General features: G+C 49.1%; 2 protein-coding genes, 1 long non-coding RNA gene and 1 pseudogene across 3 annotated transcripts; 2 read left to right on the forward strand and 2 right to left on the reverse strand.

Annotated features, from left to right (window-relative positions):
- Positions 1-402: 402 nt before the first annotated feature.
- Positions 403-1717, reverse strand: LOC120667006 (inactive protein RESTRICTED TEV MOVEMENT 2-like). Its single transcript, XM_039947016.1, has one exon. It carries the CDS (start codon positions 1338-1340, stop codon positions 558-560), a length of 783 nt encoding a protein of 260 aa, XP_039802950.1. The 5' UTR covers positions 1341-1717; the 3' UTR covers positions 403-557.
- A 1308-nt stretch (positions 1718-3025) lies between these two features.
- On the forward strand, positions 3026-4241 carry LOC120667007. Its single transcript, XM_039947017.1, has 2 exons — positions 3026-3689; positions 3901-4241. The coding sequence occupies exons 1-2, from the start codon at positions 3457-3459 to the stop codon at positions 4034-4036; spliced, it is 369 nt and encodes a 122-aa protein (XP_039802951.1). The 5' UTR covers positions 3026-3456; the 3' UTR covers positions 4037-4241.
- Positions 4242-4644: 403 nt separating this feature from the next.
- On the reverse strand, positions 4645-5634 carry LOC120667008. The gene is made up of 2 exons (XR_005672044.1): positions 5038-5634; positions 4645-4945 (listed from the first exon to the last, which is right to left on the reverse strand). It is a non-coding gene; the product is annotated as an uncharacterized LOC120667008 (long non-coding RNA).
- Positions 5635-13025: 7391 nt separating this feature from the next.
- LOC120667009 lies at positions 13026-15656 on the forward strand (annotated as a pseudogene).
- Positions 15657-17389: the final 1733 nt, after the last annotated feature.

A 17389-nucleotide genomic window follows, 5' to 3' on the forward strand; every position in this document is an offset into this window, starting at 1 on the left:
GGTTGTTATGTTATTGGCATTTGGAACATGCAGGCTTTTGAGCTGATTCTTCGCATGTGTTATTCTGAAGGAAATCCTGGCCTTTTCTGGTGACTCTGTTTTCCTTTTTTTCCCCCATACTACTAGGGATTTTGCTTTGACAAAGGCAATTATGTGTGGTGAACGTGCCGTTGCACAGACCTATATGGCACTCTTTTCTTTTATTTTCATACAGTTGATTTTGCTAGACACACAAGGAGTGAGGGAGCTTACATGTCATGCTGAAGGAAACTTGATGTTTCAGGGCACTCTGTTTTGCTTGTTTTCATACAGGAGAGGTTTTGCTTTGACACAGAATGATTGGGAACTCGTAAAATGCTGCTTCCACATTATGCGTCGCGAGCTTGCAATTGCACGCACCCATAAGGCACTATTTTTGTTTCGATACAATAATATTTTTTTGCTTTTGACACAGGCGTGTGTGAGCTACATGTTTATACACTGATAATCTGTTTGGTAGATACACTGACTTGTGCAATTGCAAGTTCAGAGACAACACATAATTACAAGCAGCACTTCTAAAAGTTTCGGTCCATTTCAAATGGGCAGCTCTCTATCGGCCGCTCAGCTGCTGAGGTTGCGTTGCGCCACGCCCACCAGATGATCCCCACGAGCACGACCGCCGCCGCAACAGCGTTCACCAGCAGCTGCCTTGTAGGCTCCGGCGGCGGCACCGGAGCATCTCCCACCGCCTGCGCTTGGCTCTTCCCCGACGGACCACCCGTCCCCTTCTGTTTCTTGCTCTTGTTCTTCTCCTCCGGTAGACGAGGAGGCAGGGCTGCCGGAGAAGTAGCATCTTGCAGTTGCTTCTTCCACGCTTCCTCTTCGTGACGGATAGGCAGCCAAGGCAGGGGTGCCGGAGAAGGGGGTGACACAGCGATTTTTCTCTCCTGCAAGGCAGGTTCCATTTGCCCCGGACCAGCAGCTGCCGTCCCAAGTGGCAACGGCGACGTCTCAGTCTCCGGAGGAGACGGCGTCGGGGACGCCACCGCTCCGGCCGCGGCGACGATGGGGAGCGTGATGATGAGCTTCTCGCCCTCGAACCTGGCGCGGACGCCGTTGGCGTCGCAGTTGTCGGGGAGGCGGAGGTCCTTCTTGAACCGCGCCCACCGGCCACCCCTCGCCGGGCGCTCCCCGGTGGCGCGGAGCACGCCGTGGTTGTCCACCTGCACCCTCACCTGGTCCTTGCGGAACCCCGGCAGCGAGATCTCCACCACGTCCTGGTCCTCGCCGGGCAGCTTCCACTCCACGACAGGGTCGAAGTCCTCGTACTCCCGCGCGGCGCCCCGCCGACGGTCCATGGCCGGCCGACGCCCGCCCTCCGGTGATCGCCGGAGACGTACGTTACGGCGACCAAGGTGCTCGCTTTCGCCGCGAGCGTACACGGACAGTGACCCCTCCTCTCGTGTTTATATATTCTCGGGGAGGAGGGGTTCCATGGCGTGCCGTCGGCCGGAGCTGCTGCTGTATTTGAGAGGAATTCCATGGATGGATGCATGGTGTGGTCCTGGGACTGGGAAGGAAGGGGATTGCTTGAGGAGGAGGATGCTCAGCAGCGGCAGCAGCAGCGGCTGACATGGAGTGAGATGAGTGTGTTGGGTCACCTCCTTGCTTGGCAAGGACACGGTTCCTTTCTTTTTCTTGCCTCCATTGATCTGCAGTGCTACTAGGATAGCTGCTACTGTAGTGGAGTGGTAGCTGAAAAATCAAATGAAGGCAATCCCAGCCAAAGTATGTGGCTGCAATTGGTCTATTCTTCCAAAAATTTTCCGAACTAAATAAGACCTCAGTGTTGGTCCGAAAAGATCCATGGCATGTTTTAGACAGAACATTAATCTTGCGAATGGGATACGACCGGAAATGCTGTACATTTGTACTAATAGATGTAAAATAAGGGATTCTTTTATAAGATGCAAAATAAGGATTAAATGGCCGGCCAGAAACATTCTATCCATTATGATTCTTAGTCTGGAAATTGAGTGACAGAAAAACTCGTTCTCAGGAAAATATAAGACTAGTATTATTGATGCACAATACACCGTAAAAAAAAAATCTATTGATTGGTAATGCAAAGTTGGAAGAGGAAAACACATGATTGATTTTTACATCAATGAAAAATAGTTGTCCGATGCCTTGGAAAAAAATATGTCCATTAACCAGGAATTGTGGTAACTCTACCCATTCAAATGTTTAAAACGTTAATCCTTGATAGGACGGAAACCGGAAGAAATTGAGAGGCTACTACATGACATATTCGCTTAGCTCATATAGCAAATGACCTAAGCTAGAAAAAAAAAACTCAGGTTTCTTTGATCGCTAGCTATTTGAGTGCCTACATATTCACAATTTTACACTCATGTGGTTGCGCCTCTCTTTCATCCTCCTTTAGTCTTGTACATTGATGATCCCTTGTATTGATTACTGCCAATTTCTAGCACTTCCTATTACTTGTCCGAGATCTTTGTAGAGCTTCTCCTGTAGAGAAACATTGAAAATCAAATGAGTAGAAATTTTCAAACGAATGGATTTCACCGAAAGGGTATACCAGCCCCGGCGCGCCCGCGGCGGTGGCCAAGGCCGAGCTTGATCGCAGCACCGGTCGTCGGATCCCACGTGACCGCGCTCGGGCTCGGCACAAGAAACGGAGTCGGTAGGGCCCGCTGGTGTAGAACTGCTTGCTATTGCGAGTCCCTAGGTTTACCGACGTTTCTTTCTCGCTCCTCTTCTCTCTCCGATGTGGACATGCTTTCCTATCGACCTGTTGCGGGTGCCCTTAAGTCCGCTCCACACGCAGTATGCGTTGAACCCCACAAGCAGTACAACACAAGCACAATGATCATGAGCGCCGTTATAATGGTAACTCGCAGGGCCACGTAATCTATACAAAGTAATTAATAATAAGCCTATTACTATAATGGTAACTCGGAGGCCCACGTAATCTATACAAAGTAATTAAGAGCAATTCTAGCAGGCTGCTAAATTTGAGTGAGCAACTATCCATTTAAAAATCAACTTTTAAATTTTACTCATCTAAATATAGAGTAAATTGGATTTCCATTTTTTCAACTGACATCTGAGCCCCACTTGTCATTCTCTCACCACGCCACGCACCTCTCACCCTCGTCCGTACCCTACCCCGCGCCGCCGGCGCCCGCCACCCCACCGCCGCCGGCTCGTCGTTCGGTCGCCGCCGCCCTCTCGGCGTCTGCCCGACGCCTTCCCCGCCTCCCTTCGTCGCCTGGCACCACCTCCGACGCCCTCTTGTCCCTCGCGGAGACGGCGGCGCCAGCCTTGGTGGCGCCGCCCTTGGTCCTGACCGCCGCCGCCGCCTTGGCCTGCAGCTCGAGTTCCACGGCGGCCCTCAGCTACTGGAGCTGCCTCTCGTGCTCCGCCACCTCCCGCAGCCCCATCGCCGACATGTCCCTCGCCACCGGCCGCCGGATCCTGCCCACCGTCGGCGCCTCCCGCGCGACGCCGAGGAACCTGTGCCGGACCGCGGCACCGTCGGGCCGGAACGCGACGGCGCACACGTCCCCAGCGAACTCCGCCGCCACGCCGCGGGCCTCCGCCAGCAACTCCGCCAGCCACACCGAACCACGCCACGGACGTGAGGAGCCCGTCGCAGCCTCTGCCCCCTTGCAAATCCTGAGGTGGAAAAAAAATCGAAGCCTTTTGCATCGTGTTCGTGTCTCAATTTTTGAGATCTCGCCTCCTGTCTCTGATGTGCAATGATAGAACATCCAGTTTTTAAAGCAGTAGTTTTGTGAGCTTTCAGTCTAAGCATTGAACAAGAAAACCCCAGTTTTCTTCATGACACATTATTCAGGTAAGCTAACAAAAATGCAATGTCTACAATAGCAGGTTTGCTCTCATGATTGTAGACAGTGCCACAGCTCTGTACAGAACTGATTTCTCAAGAAGATGGGAGCTATCAGCAAGGCAAATGCTAAATAGTTTGCTCTGTACCTCATTCAGAGCAACATTCAGAGACCTTTAAGTTTGTAGACAATGCTATCAGCTCTGTACCTCATTGCTTGTAATGTGGCATCGGCTACAGATCGCAATCAATTATACTTTGCTCTGCTAAATGAGCTGTTCACCCAGTTTGTCTGGCATTGTAATTCACAGCCTCTGAATGTTGTAATAAATCCTTGTAGAAATATTCTCCTGTTTGCAGATTATTTAAGATTTAATTTACAGCATGTGTGCTGTCCTGAGCATCACCTATTCTGAACTTTGTGTTGCAGGCTTGAAAAAACTGAAAAAACTGGAAAAACAGTGGATGCTTATCAGGTAGCACCTCCCCTTTGCTGATTGTTGTGAAGATCAGTATATGGTAACTTACAATGATCTCCATGTTCCTCGGGCAGATCTCCACAAATTTGAGAGAACTACAAATATCATCCTGCAAGGCCATGTTCAGCATGCCTGACACAGAGTATGCTTTGAGCAAGGCCATGTTCAGGCCATGTTGCTTTGAACAAGGAAATCTGTCAGATTATATGTGGAAGCATTTCCAACAAGCAGAAAATTGTATCTGTCAAAAATGGCATGAGAACTGAACATTCACACAGAATTAATTCAGAACTGAACATTCACACAGAATTCACTAAGAACCGAACATTCATGCAATTCAGCAAACCACTCATCAGAACAGAAATTCAGGCTCCACATGTAACATCTGATTCTCAAAAGTGAACATTCACACAGAATTACATTAGCTTGGGTAACTGGTGCATGGTACTGGCAACATATGACCAGAGTCTTGATGAGCTAAAAAATAAACTAGACAATCATGCATCTACAGCGAAGCACATCAGGGTGACAATCCCAACAAGCCTACACCACAATGCAGCCGACGATTCCTTTCCTCCTCCAGGGCGCCTACTTGGATCTCTGCCTTCCACTGCACACCAAAACAAACCAAGCTGCATCAGTTTCGATCAGATAATATCCAAGAAACAGATACCAAACAAGGAGGAATATTTTGTGAATCACATTCAGTCAGAAACATTATCACTCCACAATCACGAGATTGAACAGAACTGAAATTAGCAAGACCAATAATGTACGGGTCATATTTGGCTTGCTCTCATGTCAATTAAACTGCATCTCACCAAGATCAATTAAACATGACAAAATACAAGTAGTTTACTAGCACATCAGTCTCAAGTCTGAACGAAAATCTAAAGCACGTAAGCACATAAGCATACCTCGGTACAATTGTCTGACCGACTGAATTGGGAGCGTAATTCTGTGGGCTAAGGCTCTTCAGCTGAAGCAAGGTGGTGTGCCGGTGGTCGCAATTGGATCAGCTCATGAACTGACCAACAAAGGAGCAAAATCATGTACCCCCTTTGAGCAGGGTTTTGCGCTGTGCTAAAGAATCAAAGCCCTGCCCAGCTACTCCATACCGGCAAGAACTCGCCCATGCCCCATGGGCAGCGCTAAACCAAGAGGCGTGAGCTATGTGACCACCAAGCTCTCGAATCGAGTGGTTCTTGCGCGTCCTACTCAGAAAGTCAGATGAACACGCACCCCCACCAGCAGCAGCTTGACAAGAACAAACAAAGGAGAACCGCACGAGGAGCAACAACTCACCTTGGGGATGCTGACGACTACCCGCCACCAAATCGCGGAGCTGCGGCGTCGGCCTGGAGGACGCGCACCACGGCCGCCTCCCCACGCCCGCGGCCGGCAAGAAGCAGGCGCCGGCGGCTCCGGCGGCGGATCCGGGGAGGATGCGGACCGGAAGAGGGCGGGCCGGCGGCGGCGGCTAGGGAGGCCGGCGGCGTGGCGGCTGCGGGGGTGGCCGGCGGCGTGGCGTCGGCGGGGCGGGACGGGGGCGGCAGCGGCGCTCGCCCTGGCGCGGATCGGGCACAGCTCTGTGAAAATGAAAAAAAAGTGGGGGCAGAAATTCGGAAGGTCTACTAAAATAACAGCCTATTTATTTCCTCTGTTGGAGATCAGATTTTTATATTTATCAAGCAAATATAGAGATGAAAACCCGTTTAATCACCCTGCTGGAGCTGGTGTTAGAAAGGGCATGCATGGCTAGGTGCGCGGGGGTGGGGTCTCGAGCCCCTCCCCATCCACGCGGCAGCATCTGAGCTCCGCCCCACGGCCCACGCGGCTGGCCCTTGGTGGTGACTGAGCTCCGACGGGCTACGCTCCGGCCCGCACAGCTCTCCCCCGACGGACAAGAGCGGGTCCCGCAGCAGCCATGATTCCGTGAGGTTTTGCTGATAATGGTGAGCTTCTGCTCTCGGACATTCACGCAGCAACAGCATATTGTATCCCATGGTGAGCTTCTGCTCTCGGACATTCACGCAGCAACAACCTGGAAGTTCTACAATTTGGCCCAACAGCCCACAATGCCAAGGCTCACTATCTTAACCCTACCTCATCAATTCCTGCTGCTCCTCCCTCAGCTCACCCCCCCCCACACTCGCAATGACGCCGCCGCCTCCTCATCTCTCTATCTGTCCCACTCGCACAGACCGCCGCCGCTTCCTCCATCTCTCCCATGCCCCGTGGGTTGCCGCCGCCCCCTCCCTCTCTCCTGCAAGCCAACTCCAAGTGGGACGCTCCGGCTCCCGCCCCCTGCTCGCAGGCCAGCGCCGGCGGCGCATTGATCCGAGGAGCGGGTGAGCAGCGAGCCGGCACCAGCAGCGCACCGATCTGAGAAGGAACTGCTCCCCACCGTGCTGCAACCCTTCCTTGATGCCGTGTCCATGGAGTATCGGCGATTAAATATGTTTATTTTTACAGTTTAATCTACCGATACTCTGTCGATACGTATCGGCGACGTGTCCCGGCGTGTCGGTGTCGGACACGGTATCGTACACCGACACGCCAATTTGCTGCCGTGTCTGCCGTGTCGGTGCTACACAGTACATAAGTATAGATCGACACAAGTCAAAGCTTAGCATGGTATTTTGGTTTGCTCCAATGCTTCAGGGCGAGCTCCCTGCTTGTATAGATAGGATCAAAAGTTTCTCCGACTAGTACAACATTTTGAGCACATTGTACTGCTAACTGGTGTGACGGAACCGCCAAATTAAAACTCTAATTAAGCGTAATGGCCGTCATTTGAACACATCGGGCGCATTAGCTTAACGGCTTAATTTGGCAATCATTTCTCAACCCACGGCCCGATCGAAACAACACCGGTAGTCCCACATGATGATGGGCGCAGATGGTACAAGCACGACAAAATACTTGAAAATATACAAGGATGAATGAACCGATAAACAAGAGTTTTACAAACTGAGTTCAAATTTACACATGATAGTATAATTTACAAAACTTACAATATAAGTAACCGAAATCCGAAAAGAAAAGAAATCTAATACTACATTAGTCTTCACCAGATCTGAATTTTCATGACCGGTCAGACCGGCTTATCCAACCGGTCGGACCGGTCTCCTCTCCTCTGAAGCCTCCACCGGTCAGACCGGTCCCACGGACCGGTCAGACCGGTTTGTGCAAAACAGAAAGGCTGAACACTCTGCCCTCAATTGTTCAACCCGAAAATCCCCTAACCTACGGGTCTCGCTCCACCACATCCCACCCCTCTGCATCCCGGCGGATGAACTTGACACAGCAGGGGCAGAAATCCACGTCTGGGTGTCCTGTAATAATAATGGTGGCAACAAACCCTGAATATTCTAATACTCAGCAAGGCTTACCCGACCAGCGGGTATAACTTAGCCCACATATCTAGACATGCAAGACTTTCTGGCTGGTGGTTATTTTGCATAAAAAGCTTCTAAAATGAGTCCTTATTTTTCCACTTTTAGCTCCCAATTCTATATACTATCATTCTCAACTAGTATTTGCACCTGCTAAGAAATCATAACAGACATGGAGTAGTAATTCATGGTAGTCATTTTCAATCATCACATAAGTTCCATAAGACATTACTACGACGCGGTGCTGCGATCAAGGTGCTCATATCCGAGAGCGACTGACGGCGAATCGATCCGTTTTAACCTTGCAAGGTGGACCTAACCAACACGGCACGCAAAAGCCCCGTCGGACCCCACGCACCAACCTTTCCCCTCCCCACCTCGAACTACAGGAACCAGCCCAACGACATATGGTCAGTCGAGCTCAATGTGAGACCACCAAAAGTAAACATATACATCCCAATTCTCCGCGACTACTCGACTCGCCCCAGGAGTTGGGTGCAGGTTCTTGTACTTTCGAAGCAAAGCAGTACTCGGCTTACCGGTTTCGACTACCTCCTACTCCCGGTATGCGGTTAGTACTGTTCAAACTTAATCACAGGGCCAGACAACGAACGGTCCTTAACCGACACAGACAGGGCTAACCTCTCCCCGCCCGATCTCCAATTTCTTTTCCTTTCTTACCTAATTCAACATTTCATATATTTAACTTAACTAAATGCCCTATATCTCGCGAGTGACCCAAAATCACTCGACTTCTACCGAGTTCTATTAAGCATAGCATTTCTATCATCTTCTACATACTAGTACAACTTGAGGGAACCTAGGGATCATGCAACTAGGGTTCCAAACAATTCCTAAACCTAATGCACAAGTAATAGCAACATAAATATAGGTGTCATAGTTTGAAATAAAAGGATATGCACCGGGGCTTGCCTTGCGTCTGCTGCTCATCACTGGGGTGAGTTGGGCCTTGGGCCAACTCCCCGCGAACCTCCTGCTGCGGGGCTTGCCCCTGGGGCTCCTGTGGCTCCGCAACCACCTCGTATACGACCTCCTCCGCCGCGGTTGCTACACGTATGCATATGCATATGCATATGACATGAGAAATGCATGCATGATTTATAAAAATTACAATCAACAATTAAGCCCACTAATTTCCAACTAATCTCACCAACAAACCCCAATTTAACCCTCTCAGCCACTGCTATACCGGTCAGACCGGTCCACCCGACCGGTCAGACCGGTCTCCCTTAACCTATCGTTATACCGGTCAGACCGGTCCTACCCAGACCAGAGCCTAGAATCCTTGTTGCGGCAAAAATCGTCTACCAACTCCAAACACCTTCTAGGATCTAGTTCAGGAGTTCATGTGGATGCTTTTGACCAGAGGATATCACCTAAAAGCTTCTAGAAAAGGAGATCGACCATCCCAAGCAAAAATACCTTGAATGGGCTCCTCCCCACGAAGAACTTGAATCTCCAACTCCCCAAGGATGGAATCGAGGAGAAGATGATCCCCGCACCGATTTAGTCCTCCCCCGGCCTTGGAATCCCATGGAGAGTAAGGATTTGGGGTTTAGGGTTTGAGGGAGGAAATGAGAGGGAGAGAGCCTGAGCTCGAGCTGAGCACGGTGAGGGTGAGGGAGAGCGTGGGGAGAAGAGAGAGAGAGAGTGATTTAAATACTGTGGGGCCCAAAACCACCAGCTCGGGTTAGACCGGTCAGACCGATCCGGGCTGAACTGGCCCAGGCCGACATGAGGAGTTCTAGTTTCTGCTTGTCGGGTGAATTCGAAACTAATGGCCATAATTAACTTAATTATCGAGGATTAATACCTGGGTGTTACAACTGGTGCCTGTGATGACCCTTATATATGTTCGTGGTCATTCGTTCATCATGTGTACTGTGATGAACGTGAACTCCAGCGCCGTTTCAAGGTTGCCTCAATCAGTTTTGCGTGCCAATTAATGAACCGCCTTGCTTGATCGACAAAATCTCGTAGTCGTGTTTAGAACGAACGCTCAGAGGATTGGAAGAGTAGCAAGTATGTAGGAGCATGCAGTGGGTCATCAGCTCTCGTTGACGTCTTCATCCAATGCACATGAAGGACAACTGCAGGACAGCAACGTCCACCTAATAAAGTTAGAGGCTAACTACTCAGGTGAAACAGATGGCATCTCTTCTGCATTTGTACAATCGGGCACCACCGTACTCCAGGGCATCCTTTAGAGCAACTCCAATCTACCTCCTATTTTTAGTCCTCCTATTCCATCTATATGAGGGTCTTTCATTCTATTTCTTTCTCCTATTTGATAATGGTCTCCAACAGCTCTCTCAAAGGATGAGAGACTCATTCTATTCCTAAAAGTAGGAGGGGAGGCCAACAGATTTGAGAGACTCTCAAAGTTAGAAATGAAATAGGAGTTTGGTTGGAGATGTTTTTCCCCTTCTCTCTCCTAAATGTAGAGTAGGAGGGAGGTCAAATAGGACGTGGGTTGGAGTTGCTCTTAAGGCTGTACAAAACTACTAGAGCACAAAGGTTTATACTCTTGTACACCATTTTGGCACCTTCTCCTTTATGTGTTTCTCGTAGATGGACAAATTTGTTGTCAGCTCCATCTCTGATGTCAAATTGTCTAAAATTATTTCCTGATTTATAAAACAGTAAAACAAAGCCTTATCAGTCAATAACAAAACCATTTTTTTCTTGGATACAATTGACAGGTTAAGACGAGAGGATAATTGTTTAGGAATTCCTTGGGTGTGACCATTTTCATGAAGAACAGGACAACCAATTTTGACTTGTAGCCACCATCTTGCCTTCGCTCTGCACTGTACACAACGGTGTGTCGACAGGACAACCAATTTTGATTATGCAATAGTAGCAATGCTGACTCATCACGGCTGCTGTTGTGTGGCCATTAACTTCTTTCTTTGATGAAGAACCAATCGGAAATTGCGGCAGTCATTGATCTGTTCCAATGAATTAGCTCATTTGATTTTTCAATGTTTTGGTATTTCCCTTGCATTATATTAATTCCATGAGATTCAAATGTTAGTACCCAGCAGACCATTTGATTTTGTTTCCATTTCAAATAGTAGTCCCCTGTGCAAGATTGGGTGCCGACAACAAAGGGTGGTGGTGAGTCCAAGTTGAGGGCAATAAAAGAGAGATGACAAAACAGCACAGTCAATGGAAATTTTGAGTGCACATGTAATTCTATCTACTAGGCGTATAACCTGCGCATTTGCGCGGTTAGTATTAAAAATTCAAAAAATTTGTATGTCGTTGTATTCTTACTTAAAGATTATACTTTTTTTACCATACATCATCATGTTCATTATCCTAAATTATGTCTTATTGTTGGTTAAAACAATTCAAATATGACCTACTTATAATAATAATTTGATTTGTTGAGCTTTAATAATATTATGCATATACTTATTTTTATTTTTGTTTTATTTTGATTAATTGTTGTTAGATTTAGTTTTTATTAATAGTATATGTTTGTAACCCATACATAGCTAAATGATATTTTATATTTAATTTTTTATAACAGCATTGATGGGTGATTTTTAATTAGGAACAGGGTATTTTATGATAATTTTTATCGTAATGGCAGTGGTGTGTAATTTTATTTTTCTATTTTTATCTTGGGAATTTCTAGGCCTTAAGAGCGAACGTGGAGGCTCCGTTTGTTGGCTAAATAATAAGATAATAGATTCCAACGTGCCTCCATCAAACATGCACTTCCAAATATTTCATACGATAAATATTGATGATTAATTATGGTGAATATATATTTTTGCCCGTAGCAACTCATCATATATAGTATATACAGAAGTAGAGAAGAGAGATAAACTGTTCCCGATGAGTGAGGACACGTACAGGAACCGCTTCTGCAGGATGATGGCCACCATGAGGAAGAGGAGGGACACGTACATGAATCTGCACAAGTTTTGCTGAGAATGGTGAGCTGGCGATCGATGCATATTGTTCCTTTGTTGCTTATCACTTAATTTGCCGAAGAACTAGTGCAGCCCCCTCTGCTCTCGGGCATTCACGCAGCAACAGCATACGTACTTTATCCCATGGAACGCAAGTCAGGAAGAACAAGTGCTTCTCTGTCCTGCAGGAGTTTCGACAATCAATCAGGTGTAATCTTCACATTTCCCTTGCCACAAAGATTTTCTTAACGTTTATGTCAGAGCTCAGAATTAGATATATGGTCGTCGTCTTCTGAACTTGTGGGCCGATATATGGTCGTCGTCTTCTGAACTTGTGGTGGCCCTTGAAAGTCCCTGCCCCCTGAAATTCACGGCGCTGCTGGCGGAGGTGGAAAGCAATTGCGTCTGCCGGAACCTGGTGGTCTGGTCTGGATCAACGACGCTGGCCTGCAGCCAAATTTCATAGACATTGGGCTGTCTTCAGAGTTCAGACAAGCATCATGTGTGACCTGATGTCAATTAGTGGGTTTGATCATCGATCCTGTAGTAACAGTCAATTAGTGGACAGTGGGTTAAGATTTCAGGTTGTTACGGCTATACCTCAAGTACTGTTACTACACGATCTGATGCATATATATATCAGAAATTTTGGTTCAGCGTAGGTATACCTCTAATATCCAAACTTTTGTTATAGTCAAAAGGGCAATAATAATAATTTTTAACATTCAAGCTTATCTAAGTGTTAGCATTGATATAGATAGGTAACCATTGGTAAATCTATATCTATACATATTTCTAAAGCAAGTAAAGTTTCGATCTAAATTTTTGGTTTGGTCCGTCTTGTGCCATTGACGGTGGGCCTTAGTCCATCCAGTATGGGAACCGGACCAGCCCTCCGTCCACAATTTGATCACGTAAATCCCTACAAATTAACAATCAAATAACTATACGTATCCGATACTTATACCTACTCTGTCCGTATCAACATCATTGATGAGATTAAATAAGGACATGAAATCAATGCAAAAAAAAGATATATGAAATTATGTAAATATAGATTCTTGTTAAAATCAACTTTTTCTTTCCTTCTCGAATTGATGAGATTTGCAACCATTCATTTATCTCCTCAAACCTCCAACTGTTTCTCTATCCATGCTCGTTTTCCCACTTTGTTCTCCATCTTGATAGGCACAAAATTTTATTAAGTAGCGTTTGGATGTAGATATTCAAACTCTGAATTTGGAATTGGTTGGTGCTAAAAAAAATAGATATTGCTCCATAATATTTGCAGTTAGCCATACAATTATCCGATTATTTACAAAATACCACCTTTAGTTGTCATATAGCCCCCTGGTTCATATCGATCCTCCTCCTCCCATCCGGCGCGAGCGCGCAACCCGCAGCCACCTCCGCCGTCCTCCGCCGCCCGCCGGAAGTGCATAGCCCTACCAAAACCCTCGCTCCAAAAGATCCTCAACGACAGATGGGACTGGCTCCGTCTCTCAGGGACTAGAATCGCGGCATCCGCCGGCCTTGGAAGCTGATCGATCGGTGAACGGCTGCAGCGGTTCCGCGGAGCTAGGAGCTCGCGCCCTCCGCTGGTACGCCCGGCGCCCAGTCCCGGGCCCATTTCTCTCGCCGGCCGTCTCGTCCTCCGCGCCGCTCGCCGGTTGCCCAACTCCTGTCACCGCTCGCCGCCGCCGCCCAAAACCCCAGGTCCGTCCCTAATCCTTTGGATCCCTCACCGACTCTCCTACCAATGTGCTCTAATCTGCTGGTGGATCTATCGTCTCTTGATCGACGCAATCAGCTCCAGTTGGAGGCCATCTGAAACGCCCTGACCGTTATTCGTCCAGCAGCGGCGACGCCCGCAGCCTGTTCGACGGAATGCCCCCAGGCGAGAGCAAGGGAGAGGCGCCTCTGGCGGCTGGCTGCGACGGCATCGATGTCCTCCCGGACGAAGTTCTGCAGCACATCCTCGGCTTCCTGGAGGCGCAGGAGTCGTGCGTGCTTGCCCGCTGCTGGCGCCACCTCTGGAAGTCGGCCACGGGCCTGCGCATTGCTGCGGACGAGGGCAAGTTCTTGGGGTCCGTGGAAAAGCTCTGCGACTTTGTGGACAGTCTACTGCGACACCGCGGAGGCTCGCCTCTCCATACGTGCGAGCTCCGGTTCACTTCGTTCGGGCAGGCTATGTCAGATTGCTTATACGACCATGACGACCGCTTGATGCGCCTTGTGAACACTTGGTTCTGGCATGCTGTAAGATACCAGGTTCGTGTCCTCAGCCTCAAAGCATATGACACTAGTCGTTTCCTACTGAACCCACCCTTGCTCTAGAGGACAGACCTATCGACTCCCGGCACCTGAATTTCTCCAACTGTCCGTCTTTGGAGCACCTGAATTTCTCCAACTGCCCGGCTTTGGAGCACCTAAATTTTCAGAGCTGTTACTTTGAGTCGGAGAATGATTCACGCCTTCATATTTGTGCGCCAAGTCTGGTTTCGCTACTTCTAGATGACATTTGGGGTCTGATTCCCTCGCTTGAGAGCATGCCATCATTACTGAAGGCTGCTGTAACAACTGATTATTCTTGGGAATCTTGTGACCTTGGCAATTGTAATTGCGAGTTCTGTCACAATTATTATAGTGTACGTGATGACACTGGCAATAACGGTTGTGTGCTACTAAAAGGTTTATCCGAAGCTAAGGATTTGGCGTTGATTTCTGGACCAGAAACGGTATGCCTAAATTTTCATCTCTACCTCAATCATATTATGCCATACCACTATTGGCAGGCAAACTTTTGCCTTTTGCAATACTTGTCACCAAATGTTTGAACTTTAATCATGCCCACTTCATCATTTTCTTTTGCGCTCTGTCCAGTTTATTTTCAAGAGGGATTTGAGATGGTGTCCGATGTTCAGTAATTTAAAGACCTTGTTGCTCAATGACTACTGGTGTGTGCCTGACGACTTCCGTTCTCTGGTTTGTATTCTTGAACACTCACCAGTTCTCGAGAAGCTCACTCTTGAACTTTTTTCCAAGGTACATACTTCGTAAATGGGCAACTGCTGCTTTGTAGAATTATTATATTGTCGACTGATCATACTGAACAGCTTCTATTCTTTGCAGAAGCATGAACAGCAAAGGGAAAGGAAAGGAATTCTCAGACCGATGGAGGGATCAGCTGTAATTTTGGAACACCTTAAGATAATGGAAGTCAGATGTCATGCTGTTGATGAGAGGATTTGTAAACTTACCTTATTCTTGTGTGTGTTTCACATACGTAAGTTGACTTGCTAGTTGCTGCACTCTCCATGCTATTATGTTCCTGAGATTCGCTGCAACCTTTATTTGCACGAAACAAAGCAAGCAGCGTTGAAGTCAGTCTGCTAGACAAAGAAAACACGATTGGGTATGATGCATATATACATGTGATCATGTTTTGTAGTATGCCATAGCTAGAAAACCATGTATCAGATAATGACCATGTTTTGTGCAGTAGCTGGTCAGTTCATCATCTTTGTAGATAAACTTCTTCATCGAAAATGGCTGCTTCTCACTTTTATTTTCTTACAGGTTTGAGCTTTAACTAGACATGCAAGAAAACTGGGGCTGCTGATGGATCTACACTGCTGCCATGCACTTTTGGTCGATCATGTGCGTTTATTCGGTAACCTGGATCAATTAATTGCCCTAAGCATACTTCGATTCAGCGTCCAGCTAGCTGGTAATAATGTAACATGACCTGCTGCTTGTAACGGGATCCTGTTTAGCTACCCCGTCGCTACTATGTGGTTAGCCAATTGCTTGTAAGCACTACAGAGTGATATCTTCGCTACTGACTGTTTTGTCTGGGCTGGGATGCAGATGGACACCAGAATACCAGATTAACTTAGAGAAAATTCCTTGCATGGCCCTAGAGGAAATAGCGCTTCCTTGTGTGGCCCTGGAAAAATAAAACTTCCTTGTATGACCTCCACTTTATTTTCTATCCCTTTTGTGGCCTTTCCGTCACCTCCCGTTAGAAAATCCGTCAATATCACACGAAACCCTGCCGGCTGTCCGCTCCACATCCCCCGACCCCCGTGATGCAGGCCCCGGCGCCGTTCGCCGCCCTGCGCCCCCGTTGACCTGCCGTTGGAGGCGTCGCCACCGCCGCCGATGAAGGCAACGGCGCCCTGTGCCCGCCCGCCCGCCCTGTCGCACGCGCCATGATGCCCTGCTCCTCGCCATGCTCGTCGCCGCGGCCGCGACCGCCTCCCCCACCACGTGCGCATGCCCTGCTCCTCGCCATGCTCGTCGCCGCGACCGTCTCCCCCACCACGTGCGCGTAGACCCACCGTGGACGCGCCGCTCTCCCTTGCCGCGCGCGCCCCTCCTGGACCTCCAAGCTTTGCCGCTACGCACGCTGCGCGCCACCGGCGCCTCCCTCGGCGGCGGTGTCCTCCGGGAACACGAGCGAGGCCATCGTGGTTGCCCACAGGTGCGGCGCTGGCGCGGATGGCGAGCGCGGCCGCGGTGACGAGCATGGTTCCATGCCACCAACAACCGCAGGCCACCCTTGCGCTTGCGGTTGCAGACCACAAGCAGGAGCTCGATCTTGCCGCGCCGAGCAAGCTCTCCCTCCTCCCTATTTCTATCTCGCGATGCCTCCATAAAATCAATGGCCTGCGAGGCAGTGCTGACCCCTAGTTCCTCCACTCTTGCACAGGCTTGGCGCCGCCCAGTCCCGCACCCGAGCTAGATCTGGCACCATGGATCTCGCGCGCAGGCCCCTACCCTGCGCCGGCCGTGAGGAGGAGCGGGATCCGGCGGGCGCTCCAATCCTCCTCCGCTCGCGTTCACCAGGGGAGAAGCAGGGTGCCGCCGCTAAATCTCGCGCGCGGCCCCCTGCTCTGTGCCGGCCTCGGGGAGGACCTCCCTGCCATGGGGAGGTGCGGGATCCGGCGAGTGCTCCATGCCTCCGCTCGCGCTAGGCAGGGGAGAAGGAGGGCGCCACCGCCGGTCTTGGACGAACGGAAGAGTTGGTGCGTCAGCCGCACGGCGTAGCAGGCAGCGTCGGCAGCGGCGCGGCGTACTGGGCGGCGTCGGCGTCGGTGTCGGCGTAGCGGGCGGCATCGGCAGAGACTTAGTCTCTGCCCAGCGTGGCGTCGGAACACCGCGTCTCGGTGAACCTTGGGGATGTGGAGCGTTCTCGATGGCTTGGTGGCACTGGCAGCGAAGCAGAGGGAGCGAATGGCTGGCGGCAGGACTCCGTCTAATGTTGACGGAATTTTCTAACGGCAGGTAACGGGAGGTCATAGAAGGGGTAGAAAATAAAGTGGAGGCCGTACAAGGAAGTTTTATTTTTTCAGGGCCACACAAGGAAGTGATATTTTCTCTAGGGCAATGCAAGGAATTTTCTCATTAACTTACTAGTTTGTTGTGTGAGGCGGTTCACTCATATCCCTCCTACCAATTCTGCTTGTAATATAGCTTTGGCTTGTGGCTGTGGACTTGTGGCTGTGGACAAGCTAATGTGGTATGGTATGTAACATGACATGATAAAATTCTATGGGATTCTCTCTCTTATATGATACTGGCTGTGATGATTATTAATTATTATACTCCCTGTTGATGCTTTGAGTTTGAATGAACATGAGCACCGCAACACTGATCCAATTCAGGACGTTTCCATAAGCATAGATCGACACAAGTCAAAGCTTG

This window comes from Panicum virgatum, chromosome 3N (assembly GCF_016808335.1).
Source record: "Panicum virgatum strain AP13 chromosome 3N, P.virgatum_v5, whole genome shotgun sequence".
Lineage (NCBI taxonomy): Eukaryota > Viridiplantae > Streptophyta > Magnoliopsida > Poales > Poaceae > Panicum > Panicum virgatum.

Bases quoted from the DNA above. Each gene is read 5' to 3' on its own strand.
- LOC120667006 (XM_039947016.1), bottom strand. From the start codon at position 1,340: ATGGACCGTCGGCGGGGCGCCGCGCGGGAGTACGAGGACTTCGACCCT.
- LOC120667007 (XM_039947017.1), top strand. From the start codon at position 3,457: ATGTCCCTCGCCACCGGCCGCCGGATCCTGCCCACCGTCGGCGCCTCC. The intron at 3,690-3,900 runs GTGGAAAAAAAA...CTACAATAGCAG, and splicing joins GCCCCCTTGCAAATCCTGAG to GTTTGCTCTCATGATTGTAG.